At 44.1% G+C, this 16063-nt stretch overlaps 2 protein-coding genes across 3 annotated transcripts in view; one reads left to right on the forward strand and one right to left on the reverse strand.

The window, feature by feature from the left end:
• Positions 1-10455, reverse strand: part of XRCC3 (X-ray repair cross complementing 3) — a 27638-nt gene extending 17183 nt beyond the window's left edge. Inside the window, exons 1-5 of the mRNA XM_019550788.1 lie at positions 10401-10455; positions 10197-10317; positions 9938-10006; positions 9172-9309; positions 8010-8222 (exon numbers count right to left, since the gene is read on the reverse strand). Coding sequence (XP_019406333.1) covers positions 8010-8222; positions 9172-9309; positions 9938-9992 — 406 coding nt within the window. The 5' untranslated portion in view covers positions 9993-10006; positions 10197-10317; positions 10401-10455. The remainder of the gene's footprint in view (positions 1-8009; positions 8223-9171; positions 9310-9937; positions 10007-10196; positions 10318-10400) is intronic.
• Positions 10456-11593: 1138 nt separating this feature from the next.
• The window catches only part of ZFYVE21 (zinc finger FYVE-type containing 21), a 26798-nt gene continuing 22328 nt past the window's right edge, over positions 11594-16063 (forward strand). Inside the window, exon 1 of one of the 2 annotated variants that reach the window (XM_019550789.1) lies at positions 11594-11773. In XM_019550789.1, the coding sequence (XP_019406334.1) occupies positions 11642-11773 (132 nt within the window). In that variant the 5' untranslated portion in view covers positions 11594-11641. The remainder of the gene's footprint in view (positions 11774-16063) is intronic. The other variant, XM_019550790.1, reaches the window with a different exon arrangement.

Consider the following 16063-nt stretch of genomic DNA (forward strand, 5'->3'; position numbering starts at 1 on the left):
GCATGTACAGCATAACTCAAGGGAAACTTGTACAGGACATCCCCTTGGAGAGAGGCAGGACCCCTGCCTCCTTGCCCCATCAGCAGCAAGGGGTGGAGCCATTGGGCCCCTAAGCCAATCAGAAGCAAGGGGCGGGGCCACAACAGAGCCTGACATCAAGCGGTGCTACTTCACGGTCAGGGCGGCTAGGATCTGGAACCAACTTTCAAGAGAAGTGGTGCTGGCTCCTACCCTGGGGGCCTTTAAAAGGAGGCTGAATGAACACCTTGCTGGGGTCATTTGACCCCAGTACTCTTTCCTGTCATGGCAGGGGGTCAGACTTGATGATCTGCTCAGGTCCCTTCTGACTCTACCAACTATGAAACTATGACAAAAAGACTGCTATTTGGTCCATTAGCTCAAAGCTGATGAATGCAAAGCACCCTGTAAAATGGGGGAGAGGAAGTGCTAGGATCCACAGCAAGTTTGTGAGCCTTGCAGCTCAGCCAGCGGAAAGCCTTGCCTTGCTCCCCCTGCATCATGGTTTCACATATCCTACATCTCTGCTGTTCTCTGCAGACCGTCCAGCCTTGAGAGAACGTGGCACAGCAGGTATGAGGCTCGAGCACCCCTTCCCTCCATTGGGATCCTGTTCCACTGCAGTCAAGCTCTATGGTTGGGAGCCAGGGGCGCTCACTGCACACGGACCTCAACTCCTCCTGCATCAGCCTTCAGCTGACACTGGGTAGGGACAGGCACCAGGCACCACGGAATCTGCCTCGGCCACATCCTGGTCAGAGCTGGGTTGAGTGGGGTCAATGGGCTTTGGATGTCTGTGGCAGTGCAGCCAGCTGCTCGACGGGACCTTCCTTTCCTTCCCCAAGAGACAGACAGGTTTGCCTGTCCCAGAGGAAAAATAATGAGCTGACCCAGCTGCTCAGGAGCCCAGAAGTCCCTCTCCCTAAAGCTCTACCTCTGCACATAGCAGGGATACCCTGGGCTGCTCTGTGGGTGCACAGATGGTGATAAAAGCCTCCCCTCAGTCCCACTGGCGTTTCAGCAGATACAAATGCAGTGCTCCACCTGCCTGTTCTCAAAGCCCTTACTTTGTGCTGAGGCAGCATAGGTGTGTGCAGACCAAGCATCCAGCTCTGGTAGCTCAGCCACCCCTGGGGCCCAGGCCCACCCATACAAACTCAGCTCAGGGTCAGGGAGCTCAGGCATGCAACAGCGCCTTGGCCCTCACTGTGTCTACACATGCGCTGCAGCCACAGCTCCTCGCACAGGCGTAAAGCGACCAGCCTCTGGGATCCACCTCCCTGGCTGGGAACCCTGCTCCTCCTGGCTGTGCACTGCCCTACCTTTAGGCACAGCCACCAGCATGGCGAGGACAAGTGATTGACATACATTTCCACCAATGAACTGAAAAACAGGACTTTCTGCAGCCCACTTCTCATTCAGGAACAGATGAGGGACAAAGGGTTTGAAAACAGGATAGTCTGGTATAGGACAGAACCAATGGCCACCCTATATATAATACATTAAAGCAAACAGGTCCCGGTGAGCAGCTTGACATCTCCTCCCACACTTTATTTGGAAATACCACTAAAGTGCAGAAAAAAAGTCTTCCAGGCTGCCACTCTGCTATGTTTCTCCTCTGACACCAGTAAACCGATCTAAACAAGTATGCAAGTGCATACCTGGCTCAATCATACCTGTGCATTCCCTAAAGTGAATGTACAGGATTGAAAGTAGTATCAAGATAAAAGGACACTTAATATTTATGTTCTGCTCAGATGCACTGCTTGTTAAGCAGCAGTGGAGTGGTTTATTCCTGAACTGCAAAGCAACAGAGCAAAGGGGAGTCCTTTCCTTTGTCTTGATTTCAAGCCAGTTGTTGGATACTGAAGAGATGGTAGCTCATAAACAGCTCTCTCAATCCTTCTGTATTTCTATTTCAACTTTAGCCACATTGCTTACTACAATAATACCATATTTACTTGAATACAAGACAACCTTGATCCTATAACCCCAGCTTTGGGATCCTATAACCCCCAGCTGACTTCCTGCCCTTTGGGCAGGGGGCTGGACTTGATGATCTCCCGAGGTCCCTTCCAGACCTGATGTCTATGAAATCTATATTATAAATTTGTTGTACTTTTCCAGGTACAGAATCTAATTATTAGAGGTTTGCTTTGAATTTGTCCCCCTTCCACTGCTACAGCAGGGAAAATAAATCTGGGGGGTCAGGTAGCCACCTTGTCCTCTGCCCCCCAACTTCTTTCCCCTACAGCCCCTTCTCCCTTTCCTTACCATCAGACCCTGCTCTCCCTGAGCACATAGAAGTGACAAGCAAATCTGAAAACACTAACCTAGAAATAAATATACCTGTAGGAACTTGCACATATTGGAAATTACTACAGGTACCCATAGACTTAGTTCGTCCAGAATTGATGTAGTTTACCTCTTTCAAAACTGCTGCAAGTTTTAGCACAGGTACCCCATAAACAAACTTTGAAGCAGCACTTTCATGCCTACAGACTACGCATGACATTAGTCCAAAGCCAAAAGGCTCATGATTTAATATGTAGTTGATAAGGCTGGGCCTTAGCAGAGACAACAGTTTCAAGCCATGGTGACCCCACAGCTCAGCACTGCTCAGCATGTACATATACTCCAGATAGGCCCCACAAATAATCCATGTACTAATTATCCCCCCATTCTTAACTGGTGTTCTTGTCACAAGTCTAAGGATCATCCAAAAATGTATATGTAGATGAGGCACAGGGCAACCTAGCCTGGCCCCATTTCTGGAGGGGTAGAGGCCACACTAATGATATGTGACAGGCTAAGAGAGGGGACAATAGAGGGATTCTGTCCTTCTTTGGGCCCTGCTTGGTGATGTTTGCCAGACATTTAAGGCTGGTTAAAAACAGGACTCACTGGAAATGGGAAAGAAAAGTGCAGTTCAACTGTGGGAGTGAAGAGGAAGTCAAAATATATTCAATGTAGTAGCTCACTATAACCTGAAACAGAGTCAGCACTGATGGGACTAAGTGCAATGGGCACTAGCATGGGTCTTACTCAGATGGGCTGCACTAACCTAGCCTTGCTTTGGCACTCTGGGAAACAATTGCCTATTTTGGTTTTGGCGGGGCTTTTTGTAGGGTATTTTTTTAAGGGCCACACAAAAAAAGAAGTTTCTATCAGTATGCTTGGCCCACCTAAGCTATAGGTTTTATAGTCATGCTCAGTGCTGGCTGCATTTAATCAACTTAAGAATTGGTTTCCATTACTGAGCACATGTTGCTTTTGGCAGCAGTTTAATGACAAAGTATTTAGTGAGGCTTCCTTATATGCAAATGTAAGGCTTCCCCCCCCCCTTTTGTTGCTTGGAGGAAAAAATCTTGTTTTAGATTTGAATAAATGCAGTACTACATTAATTTTCACATGGAACATACACCTCCATATATTACAAATATTTTAGGCTGTTTGGAGTGGAGCTGTAAAATTAAGAGAGACAAGTGACTTTGACAAGTAACTCAATAGTGAAAATATGTCCTTCCCTCCATTCTAGTTGTGGTCAAATACGAGAGTGATGCACATGGTATCAGAATCTAAACAGAACACAAGACTACTAGAACAACATTACTGAACAGGGGAAAAAACCAGTTGGTAGATGACCTCGCCATTACACTGAGGCTCTCCTCACTTTTAAGAGAGACACTGAAATTAGCATTTTAGTTTTTGTGGTTTTGAATAGAGACTGTTCCAAAAAAACATTTTTCCATGCAACCAACAGAATGGCATGTTTCCACTGGACACCTGAGTATCTTTATACTCCACAACAGCCAGGTGTAAATATCTAGAACACTGATTCTCAATTAGGATACCGCAAGATCCTTTTAAGGCTGCTGAGTACTCAATATTAGTACTCTTAGGTGTGCACTGATTCACTAAATAAATGCAGAGCCTTCAAACAAGAAATCACAGTGTCCACAACATTGAGATCTCCTGTGAATTTTCTGAGTTCTTTGCAACAGAAGATTGCTCTATTTCCCTTTTTGACTATGAAGAAGAAAAAGCTAAGAGCTGGCATTTTCTGGAGGAGGGTTTCTAGTCCGAAAAGGCTGAGAATCACTGATCTAGAAGTAAACTTCAAACTCCAGTCTATCTGCATTTAAAGACGGTGAAGATGATATATAAGTTGCTCTACAATATTAAACACATTTCTAAAGGCTATAACAAAAAAGGAATGATATGAATGGGCTATTTAAGACTGTGGGGAATATCTACCTGGCAGATACTCTTTGTAGCCTGTGGTTTAAACACAAACATGCATATGCACACAAACAAATCCTGCAGAATATATGGATAGTTAGGATATGTGTTGCTGGTCCTTAATTTATAACACTTACATGGCTGTGGCTTGTTATATTATGCTAACATGGGTTATCTATAAATATGCATATATAAAATGAATCCAGCCAAATAAGCAGCAAAACACAGCTAACATTCTTTTTAGCCTGGCACAGAGCTAACCTTGAGGCAAAGGGTGTCCTAATTTCCTGTTATGCTGCCAAGATCCCAGCACTGAGAAGAACAGTAAACAAGATTAGCACAATGTCAAATGAAAAAAATACATTCATAAGGAGATAAGAGATGCACAATGCATTTCAGTGTCACCAACCCAAAAAAGCAACAGAATTCTTAGCAAGATGGTATGATTCTTAACGGTTCAATAAACTTATTAATTAATATTGTCCAATTCATTACCCAAGTTTGATTTATATGATACTTATTATTGAAGATGAAATGTACTTACAGCACCACTGAATAAAACAGTTCAGGAATTTAACAGCCACTTAAAACATCATATTGCTTTTCTCATTTCATATCTTTTTCAAAGGACTTGTAATGTAATTACGACAAGATACCTCAGTGAAAATAATGAATGTAGTTGCTGCAGGAGATGGGATTCCACTCCCCTCTCAAGATATATTTGATTATGAAAGTATAAAACATGAGTTATTAATCTGGTGCAACTGTTTTGGTTTGTCTGCACCTAACCTGAAGTAAGAGTAAAATTACATGCAAATGAAACAGAAATAATGTTATTGCTGGTTTAGCTTTGTGTAGTCTGAGCTAGGAGTGGACAGACAAAAGTTACTCCAGACTGAGTTGCACCAGGGTAAGTTCCTCCTCTCCTCACTACAGCTGGACAAGTTTTTCATCTGGTTGGTGAAAACCTGCAGGTTTTTACCCATCATAGGAGATGGGGGTAAGAAGTCTGTATAACTTTATACCTTCCCAGGCTAGTCCCCCTCCTCAGGGAATGGCATCAAGCTTGTTTTGTAGCTGCTCACAGCTTTCCCAAGTGCAAGCAGGTAAAATTGACCTGATTCTTGATGTTTTCAATGCTGCCCAAAGAGCCTGAAATAGCAGTACAAAGATTTACCAAGACTGGTCAAATTTTATGATATTGCAAGTTAGAGTAAGTACACACAAATCCGGAGGCAAGAATTCTTGGTGGTAATATCTTTTATTAGACCAACTGCATGATTGGGATAGGCATAGGCAAGCTTTTGGGCATCACATTACCCTGCCTCAGGCTTCTGGGAGAGAAGCAGACATGGGAAAGTAAGCACCAGACAGAACAAAAACATATGGAAAACTCCAGATGTAAATAATATAGGATATAAGAAAAATTGTCAGGTAGCCAACAGGCAGAAGAGATGCAGTAAAGACCCAATGAAGGAACTCAAGAACAATCTTGTTCTTCCAGCTGCTACTTAGCTCTGCTGTGTCTGCTTGTTTCCCAGGGGCCTGAGGAAGGATACTGTGATACCTGAAAGCTTGCCAGTGTCTCCCAGTGGTTCTCAACCTTTTAGACTTGAGGCACCCCTGCACAGACTTGAGGCATCCCTCGGAGGATGCCAGCTCTTAGTTTTTCCTTTTTGTTCTAGAGGAAGACAATAGAGCAGTTTTTCTGCTGCTAAAAACTCAGAAAAACCACAAGTATAGATTCCTATTTGAAATCTCTGGGCTTCATTTTTCCACACAAACAGTGGGAAAACTTGCCCTTCAGTAGCCTTGCAAGGGGGGAATTCCATTGGAAAATTTCTGCAAAGAGCCTTTGCCTCCCTTTCTGCACTTTAGATCCACTTCATTTAACTCCTTTCCTCCAGCATACATGGGGCATGAATAAGGAGACAAAGTTCTTTGGGGAAATCTAGTATCTTTTATTAGACCAAGTGAAATAGTTGGAAAAATTCAGATGCTTCCTCAGCCTGAAGAAGAGTGTTTGCACCCAAAAGCTTGCAAAGAAGAATTTTTCCAACTATTTTAGTAGTACCAGTAATAAAATATATTGGATTTACCCAAGGAACCTTGTCTGTCTATGTCCTTAGACCAACATGGCTACAACCAATACCCCTGAAGCATGAATAAGGATGCACTTAAACCTATGCTACACGTAGCAGTTAGGAGCGACATAGGAAGAAACAAAGAGACAGGTATACTTGTTCTTGCTCTGAATAACAACATAATCAAGAGCAAAGCAGTGTATGCCAAGGGCAAATTTCTGCCCTAAAAGCAATCCCTGCATTTTGACATTTCAGGATTTTTCCACATGGACAGACAGGCTGAGAAACAGCTACGCCAGTTTTTTCACAGCAAATCTCTGAGCTGCCAAATGAAACTGGGTGCTGCACAGGAGGCAGAATGGGAACCCAGCCAAAATTCTAGTGAGGCTGAATGCCAGGCTAGTGAACTCAGAAAAGAAAGAAAACCGCTAAGACTTAGTGTCAGGTGAAACTAGTGTTGGCTCTGGAATGACAACTGTCTCTAGATATCAAAGCTCACTCTACTTACTTGCACAACACCAGGAAAAGCTAGGTACCAAACAATATCCATTACTTTCTTTTTCTACTGTATTTCCAACATTTTTGCCATTTGCACAACAAAATGTTTTGTGATATTGCAACCCCTGCCAAGGAATATGGAGCATATGCCAGAGATGTCAGTATTGATTATCACATTTGGGACCAGGAAGGAATTTTACCCCATGGTCAGACTGGTATGGACTGTAGGGGAGTTGCCTTACTATGCAGCAGGGGGTGTGGATCTTCCTTGGCTCTCTCAAGTGTACTTTACAGCAGCAGGGCATTGGCCACTGTTGTCCCCCTGCTTTACCTGTAGCAGGTTAGATTGCTAAACTTTGTAGTTGCATGATAGGGTCACCTGTACAGTTTTAGTAATAGGTTAGGCAAGGACTTGCTTGGGATGTTTTGGATAGGGATGATCTTGCCTTGAGCAAGGGGTTAGACAAAATGACCTCCTGATATCTATAACTGTCATGACAGTTTTTACAGTCACAGGAGGGTTGTGAAAGGTATGCATTCTTGCCCTGCATACTACATTTTATGTGACCTTTGAACAAGCTTCATGCTATTCATGACTGTTGGTGAAACAACCAAAAAAAATCATGTCTGGTTTACTTGCACAGATGCCTACTCTGTCCTCAGCTAATAGTAAACCTGGAACACATTATCATGCTGATGCACTGGAAAGACAGCATATACCTTCAAACAAACAGTATATCTGCACATACAGGACGCATCTACACAAGACATTTACTGCAGGGTTGCCTAATCAGCTCTGTAGTAAACATCTTGGCATTTATACATGTGGTCCTACTAGGCCACAGGAACTAATAAACTCCACAGCAGGTTAGTACTTGCATACAAGCACTGTCCTCCTACACAGTTTTTTTGTGCGCAGCAATGCAAGTGTAGAGGCTGACCCAGCTGGCTGGCAGCTAACCCTGCACTGAAGCACCGTCACGCCCTAGTCAGCTCCTCCATAGTGCATTGAGCCAGGTCAGAGAAGCCCCAGACTGGTAGGCTGACCTCCCCAGGTCCCCTGCCAGCCAGGGCTACTCTGACCTGGCTCAACATGCTGTGGTCCTGGGTGCCAGTTTATTGCTGAGCATTAATAAGCACATGCAGCTATACCTACAGAGTACTTACCACATTCTAATCCACCACAGTTGTAAGGATATTGCACAGAAAGGCACAGCTGCAAACCAATCTGGGTCTTCCCAGCAGAGCTCTCACCAGCCAGCTCTGTAATTCCCACCAGAGGAATGCCACCTCTTAATAAGTCATCTAGTACTGGGCACCCCAGGCTCAGTTTCTGGTGTTGGAAGGCGTGATGATCTTTGTCTTGGTAGAGCTGAAGTGCTGGACAATATTAAAAAAAAAAAGAAAGAGAGAGAGAAGAGTTCCACTTACCATTTTCCTATGAAAGATAATAGAACAGAGCTGCCATATTCAAGTTAGCTCTGAGTGACACTTTTTTTAAAGAAGTCTGATTTTCTAATTCAACCAGTCTCCCTCGCATACCACCATCCAATAATCATCTACACCAAGGAATCTGCTTGTGAATGGACACAGCTCATATTTACTACCTCCTTGCACATGAACTTTCTTCCTTTTATCAACATTTTGTGTAGGGGACAGTTAAAAGCAAGGGAAGACTTGTCTGCATGGCTCCAACTGCATAATTATAACTAGGAAATGGAAGGGAGCTGCAGGCCAGGAATCTGTGTGAAGCCAGAGAAGGCTTCTGGCCAAGTCCCAGAGATCCATGCAGGAAAGCATAGGCTCTGGGAGTACTCCCAAACTACTGCACTTAATGAGTCTGGTAGGCAGCTGGGATGTTTACCCCTGAATCCCCCTGTAGTAATTTAGTTGAAACTCTCTGGAAAGAGAGACAGAGAGAGAGAGATGGGGGAACCTTTCAGAGTTCACCCTTTGAGCAAGTTTTTTCCAAGTAGAGGAATACTTTCATCCTCTATGTGGGCCTGATTCTGAAAACCAACTGCTAGCCATTACCATTTATATTCAGCATTGTAAATGGCGCAACTTTGTTTTCTGGACTGTATTTACCAGCATTTGTTATCTGTAGTCCCCACTTGGCTCCTTCTTTGCTAGGCATGCACAACAAAGAAGATTTCCCAAAAGCACTGACTTAAGAAATAATTTTTCAATAAATTGTTAATGGCTAGGCATTAAAATACTTGGTGCCTTACCTCACCAACAGCAGATCTCTGATCAATATATAGAAACCTCTTACCATAAGTCAGAATTCTATTTAAATTAAATCCTTTGTTTTAAATGACAATATTACCTGTAAGCATACAATTTTTCCTCACTGCATGAGAGACTGTTTTCAGTAAGCACTGTACGTCCATTCTGGATAATTTTGTCAGTCTTTGCAAATCCGCTCCAGAAAGATTCAAAACCTCTTTTATTGATTTTATGTTAGCTGAAATTAGAGAAAGTCTTATATAAATGCTTTCAGATTGACTGAGGGGCAAGGATTTCTTAGGGTGATATCTCTTATTGGAACAACTATGTCTGTCATCCTGTTCCTAAAAAAAATAATTTTTACTTCCTAGTGTTCAAGTATTGGTAAAAAAAAATGAATAACCATTCTTTTCTGAATTATAATTATTAGTTATTTTGAGTGGAAGGACAAGCACAGGTTTTTATAGGAGAATTTTTGAGTTTCTGGATGGCTTTAAGACACATCAGCTGGAAACAGTATCTAGGAAAAGGAACCAATGTTCTGGTGCCTTGAAGTGGAGCTACTGTGCAATACTGTCCTTTACTTTCTAATGTCTTCTTGATCAAGGCAACAACAGGTACTACATGTGCACTGCGAATAAGAAAGGAGTATTCTGAGTCTTCAGATTTCCAAAGTCTTCAAGAGAAGCCAAGAGACTGCACATGACGTGCTCTGAACCTAACAGCAATATGCATTTTGAGTTTATCAAAATCTTACAGGCGTGGCCCACCAAATATTTATTAAATTTCCATATTTCTACATACATGTGCAGGTAGATACTAGAATGATAAATACAACAGGAGGGCAAAGACAGAGAGATTGTTACCTTTCTTAACAGCAGCAATAACTTTTGGGTTCATGTCAAACTGGTCCCAGTCCATTTCTTGATATGGTACTGTAATGAGCCAAAAGATTTGCTGTCAGTTAAAGTATTATTAAATTTACATAAAATATAGAATATTAAATATGATTTATTTTATGTAAGCAACTTTGTGGGGAAAGCCTATTCATTCCTAACAATATATTAATCCATAATTTTAGAAAGACAGCACTAGTCTACGGGCAACTGTTTTTCTCTTACAGACCTTCTGAGGTGTCTAGTACCACTGATGTAATTCAGGGTTGGGAATGACTTCTGTTTTCAGTTGCTTGTAGATCTGCTATAGGCCAGTTGCTTTGGGCTGTCTTGGCAAACATTTTCTTGCCCTACAGAGAAATATTGATAGTTATGAATTATTTGTTACTCGGGTTGAATGATGTACCGAAACATTTGCCAATTAATAGCTTACAACAGGGCTGTCCAACTGGTAACTTGCATGGCCTGAAGGGCTATACTGTAGTAACTCCCAATTCCCTCCCAAGTGTCACTCCCGTTACTCCAGCTGCCTATTGCTGTTCCTGGAGCCTCAGCTCTTGCACATCCTGTCTCAGCTCTTGGAGAAGATGTGTGAGGAGCCCAAGGCCCTGGATCCAGGCAGTCCTGCGAGGCCAGGAGGGACACAGAAAGGCACAGGAAGTGTACACTTCCTGAAATGCCCCACCGCGGACGTGGGCAGAAACACCCTTAAAGCACCAGTTTGAGCACAAGAACCTGTCCGCACGCCGGGCCTCAACAGGGACTCCGGCCCAGAGCTCTGGTGACCAACTTCGCTCCTGGGGGTTGCTGCTCTTTTGCTTTAATTTTCCCCTCTTCCTCGCCCGCTTCTCTTCCGCTTTCCAGTTCCTCCCATGCTGCTTTCTGCACTCTCTCTGCACCAGCTCGGGCTCAAAAAAGCTGTTGCTCTGCCTCTCTCCAGCCACCTGACTTCGCTAGCCTGCAAGGTGCACCTCTGCCCTGCCTTCACACTACGGGGCCCCCGCCACGTCCCCTAGCCTCTCTGACGAGACACGGCGCGAGACCAACGCCTCTCCCCCGGCTGCCAGGCACCCCCAATATGAGCCAATCAGAGAGCGACTTGCAGGAGACGTCATCGGGCGAGGGCCAATCGGAGCTCCTAGGGTGAGTCCTACCAGCGCGCCGGCCAATCGGAGAACATCGCGGCAGAGCAGGCGAGGAGCCCAGCGCGGAAAGGAAGGGGTCCCCGCGGCCCCGTCAGCCGTCAATCGAAAGGCACTCAGAAAGCCCTGTGGAGCATCCTCCAATCAGAGCGGGGGGGAGTCTCTGCCACAGTGCCGGCCAATCAGAGTGCTCCGAGCAGGGGACAGGATCAGAAACCAACCAATAGGTGTGGCCTATGGGCGCTCCGGTTCGCTGATTGGTTACAATATGCACTGGGCGGAGCACCTCGCAGGCGGTGCTTCCGGTTTGGTCCCGTGCCTTTTGCAGCTGCGCATGCGCTGCCACCGCGCGATGGGATCTCGCCAGAAGGAGCTGGTGGGCACCATGTAGACACCGCCTTCTATTGGGCGGGGGCGGGTCTGCGGCTCCGAGTCGGCTCCCTATTGGCGGACCGAGGCGCTCGTTCTGGGGAGGGCGGTGAAGATTGGGCGGGGCCGCTGGCGGTGGCTGCGGCTGTGGCGCCGAGGGAAGATGTCGGGCCGGGAGGCGCGCGACGCCAAGACGCTGGTGCGCTCCCCCAGCGGCCTGCGCATGGTGCCCGCGCAGCGCGCCGCGCGCAGCCCCTTCGGCCTGGACGAGCCGCCTTGGGTGCCGGACAAGGAGGTAACGGCGGGGGCTCCGAGCTGCTGTTCTGCTGTCTGCTCCGCGCCACGCCGCCCGCCCGATCTGCTACTCTACTCCCTACCCCGTGCTCCTGGTCTGCTATGCTTTGTGCTCCCTGCTTCATCTGCTGCTCTGCCTCCTGCTCCCGCTCTGATTTGCACTGCTTCTTGCTCTGTGCCCTGCGTTCCCTGCCCGATCTGCCGCTCTGTTTTCTGCCCACCCCCCCGCCCAGTGCGCCCAATCTGCTGCTCTGCTTTTTGTTCCCTGCTCTTTGCATCTGGTCGGATCTGCTCTGCTTTCTGCTCCCTGCCCTGCCTGCCACCAGGCCCTGTACTCCCTGCTCACTTTGTTTTTTTTTCCTTGTCTCTCATTTGCGCTCCTCATCCGATCTGTTGCTCTGCTTTCTGCTCTCTGCCCTATCTGCCGTTGTGCCACTTGGCCCCTTCCTGATCCTGCCACAGGTTAGCCAGCCACCCCAGGAATAGGGAGCATAGAGGAGTCAAGGGAGTGTCCTGCAGGGTTGCACCCCTTGAACCAAGTTTCTGTCACTGAAGCAGGTGCTGAGATGAAAGGGCTGTGATAGTAGAAAGCTCTTTAAAGGAAACATGGGTTGTGATTACATGAACTTCAAAACCAAAATGTAGCTAACGTCTAAAGCAGTGATTCTCAACCTTTCTAGATTTGAAGCACCCATTGATAGATTCAGGCACCTCTCAAGAGACTTAAGGCACCCCTCAGAAAATGCCACCTGTTAAGCCTTCACTCTTTTTTTGACTACAGAAAAATAATAGAGCAATCCTGCTGCAAAGAGCTCAGAAAAAATGCAACAGGGCAGAATGTTTTTAGCACTGAATTTAAAATCCCTAGGTTTATCTTGTGAATCATGTTTACATACATAGCAGTGCTAACATTGCTGTAGCACCCCAAGTCACCACTGAGAAGTTCTCAAGGCACTTTCAGGTGCCACAGGTCTTGCTTGAAAATCATTGGTGTGAAAACTAGTCTCCAAGGGGAAGTAACTCTAAAGTAAATTGGGATGACAGTTTGCAGCACACTGGTTTACTCTGCACAAACTGCAGACGCAGCAAGTGGGAAGTAGCTCATTCCATATTTGTGTAAGTTTTTATTTTAATGCAGTCGAAAGTCAGTTGCCCAAATATAATGTCAAAATGGGGAAGTGGGGGTCAAACTTGGTCAAAAATGCATTCAGGCCTGTGTCTATGTCTGTGAATTAATTGCTAGTTGCTTGACAAGTGTTGCATCTCGGGTCTAATGAGCATAACTGTCTGTAATAAAAGAGATGAATGTAATCAGTAGTTTATACTGCCTTTTGTTACCAGTGTTTAATGGGGTGGATAATTGTATCCAGGGATTGCTGATGGATACATGCCAACACCAGCATTTAGAAGACTTTGCTTTAGATAGTGCTAGACCAATATTTGCTTTCCTTGCCTGTTTCATTAAACACTACTATGTTATTTGTTTTTGCTTCCAGCCCCAGAGGCTGGTATGGCTGGTATTTTTAATGAAAGAACTCTTTCTTGAATACAACATTTGAGGGGTTGTTGGCACTTGAGTCTTGTTGGAATAGCTATATTGGTTGGGAGCTTGGGGGGGGGGATCACACCCCTACGTGAAAGCTGGACAGCAAGCAGAACCACAGTGTAGGTTTAGTTATGCTGGCAAACTTCTGCTGCTGATATAAGTGCCTTAGTTTGGGGAACTGGAGTACATTTTGCTGGTAAAAGGACTATTCTGTTGGTATAATCTGTGTGACTACTAAGAAGGTTTGGTGTTACAGGTATACCAGTACCCTTCTAGTCAATAGAGGATCTTGTTTTTCTGGCCTCTTTTGGTTAGTTTGCCCAGCAGTGCAAGATACTTTGTTTTGTTTTGTCTTTTATCCAGCTTATTATTATTTATTTATTCATTTATTTATTTGCTACCAAAAAAAAATCCTCTTGTTGACTCTTGAAAATGGTGGTTACAGTCGACTATAACTTTTCTGTTAGTATAGAAGCAATGAACTGATTAAGTGTTTTGGGTAATATCAGCAATGGGTAATTCCTAAAATGCAGATGACTTGAGTCAAGGTAGATTCCCTCTGCCCCCGCCCCTAACATGTTTATACAGTGTGTATATATTTCTAAAGCAAGATGGGGTGGATTGATTTAAAATAACTGATTTTTAATTTTGTTATTCCTTTTTACTTTTCTAGAGAAAAATTGATTCTCACTGGTTGTTAAAGCATGCTGACTTGAAACTAATATAATTTAATACTACATGTGCTGAGTAGGAATAGATTTGTTAATTTAAGCTATTATTTGTATTGCTTTATAGTCTTATTGTTAACATATTTTACTGTAAAATAGGAAAATATTTTGTTAGAATAATGTGTGAAGCTTTGTTTGGATGGAAATTAGAATTCATTTCCTGTGGACAAAAACAGATTTTAAAGATTATTCTTAATTAAAACAGTCTTTAATGTAGAACAAAATTGTAAACCAGCTTTTGCTTTTCAAGTTGACTTGTTTAGCAACATATTATCTGCAGTTAGTGAATTAAACTGACCACGCTGGATATTGTCATTCAGGGTCTCAAAACTAGCAGATGACAGTCTCGTCCGTGCAATCTTAATTGTGGATTGGAAGGCAAAAAAACAAGCTTAGCTGCTTTTTTTTTTCAATGCTCAGTCAGTTTCTCAACTTTGGGCTAGTTGTCAAACTAGTTCTGGTCAATAAACTGAAAAGAAGAAATATTCTATTTTGCGCCTGCAAAGGGGATTACTGCTGTCAAAAGTTGATGTAGCAACATTAGCAAACTAGTTCTAGCTAGTTCCAGCTGTTTGGCAAATGATTTCCATCAGTTTAGTGGATTACTCTTTTTCTTTTATTTTTTTTCTTTAAACTTCATCAGTAAATATGTACTGACCAATGTATTATAATAGATTATATTTATTTTGGCCCTTAACGTGAGTTGTCATAATTTCGCGTTTGAATAGGCTTATTTTTTAAATTGTGCATAATCTATAATTAAACAACACTATTAATCTCTCTTTAATGAAGGCATCTTCAGTGAGTTTTTGCGGGATTTTTTTCTTTCCCCATTGTCTCTTCCACCAACAGAACTGAAACGGGTAGTGACACTGGGGTGGCACTGGGGTAGATTACATGACTGCTTAGAAAGCTGTTGTCTTGTTGAGCAAGACTAAATGTGACACAGCTTAAAATACTGGTGGTAAGCGGTATCTTGCCTAAACTTGAGCTCCCAGAGATACTTGAGAGTGGAGCTGAAATAGTGGTAGCGGTGGTAGGAAATCTTGGTGAGGGGCTGCTGTGGTAATAGATATTACCTAACAAACTGTCTGTAAGCAAACTGTTTTAGCTTTTGTTTGAGCCACACCAAAGCACTACTTTAAGCTGTTTAACCTAGCAGCTCTCAACCTTTTTAGACTCTAGATACTCCTTGCTAGGCTCAAGGCACCCTTTGGAAAATGCCAGCTGTTATTTTTTCACAATCAAAAAAGAAGAGTGAAAACTATTACAGCAATTTTTCTGTTGCAAAGAACTCAGAAAAACCACAGCAAGGCAGGGTGTTTTTTTTATTATTACATTCCTATTTGAAATCTCTGGGTTTATCTTGTGAAACACATTTGTACACCTAATAGTGCTAATGTTGCATGGTTTCTGCATCCCCTTTGCAAGCATCTTATGCACCCTAGGGTGCCATGGCTCCCTGGTTAAGAATCACTGTTTTAACCTGTTGCGGTATTTGGGCAAGCTGCTAACAGCAGTTTCATTCTATTTATAGTGAATTTGGTATTTCATGGGAGTAACTTTTTTCATTGTATTTTTCAAGTAAAAACTGCTGGACATTCCTTTTGGTGATCATCAGTAGCTCTACTTTGTATTAGGGATGTGACAGGTTAAATGTTTTGTTGTTTAACCAGTAAGCCCAGTGACAACCAGTTAGCTTTACCAGTTATTGTTTAGACTCCAGGCACTCCTTGCTAGGCTCAAGCACCCCTTGCAAAATGCCAGCACCTCCCCACCTTCCCTGCAAGCCAGGTGCAGTCTGGCAGGGAAGGGGGCAAGGGAAGCCATGCAGTGCCCCATAAAGGAAGAGGGAGGGGGAGGGGGGATTAGTACCCATAACTATGAGGTTAAAGAGGTGGGGTAGGCTAACCGCTATTCAATTAAGGAATTGGCTGCTGGTTCAGATACTTCCTCCCTCCCAGTAGGGCTTTAGTGGGTTGTACTGGCTTGCCAGTGCCTCCCCCCTCCCCTCATT

This window comes from Crocodylus porosus, unplaced genomic scaffold (genome assembly GCF_001723895.1).
Source record: "Crocodylus porosus isolate Cpor-Errol unplaced genomic scaffold, CroPor_comp1, whole genome shotgun sequence".
NCBI lineage: Eukaryota > Metazoa > Chordata > Crocodylia > Crocodylidae > Crocodylus > Crocodylus porosus.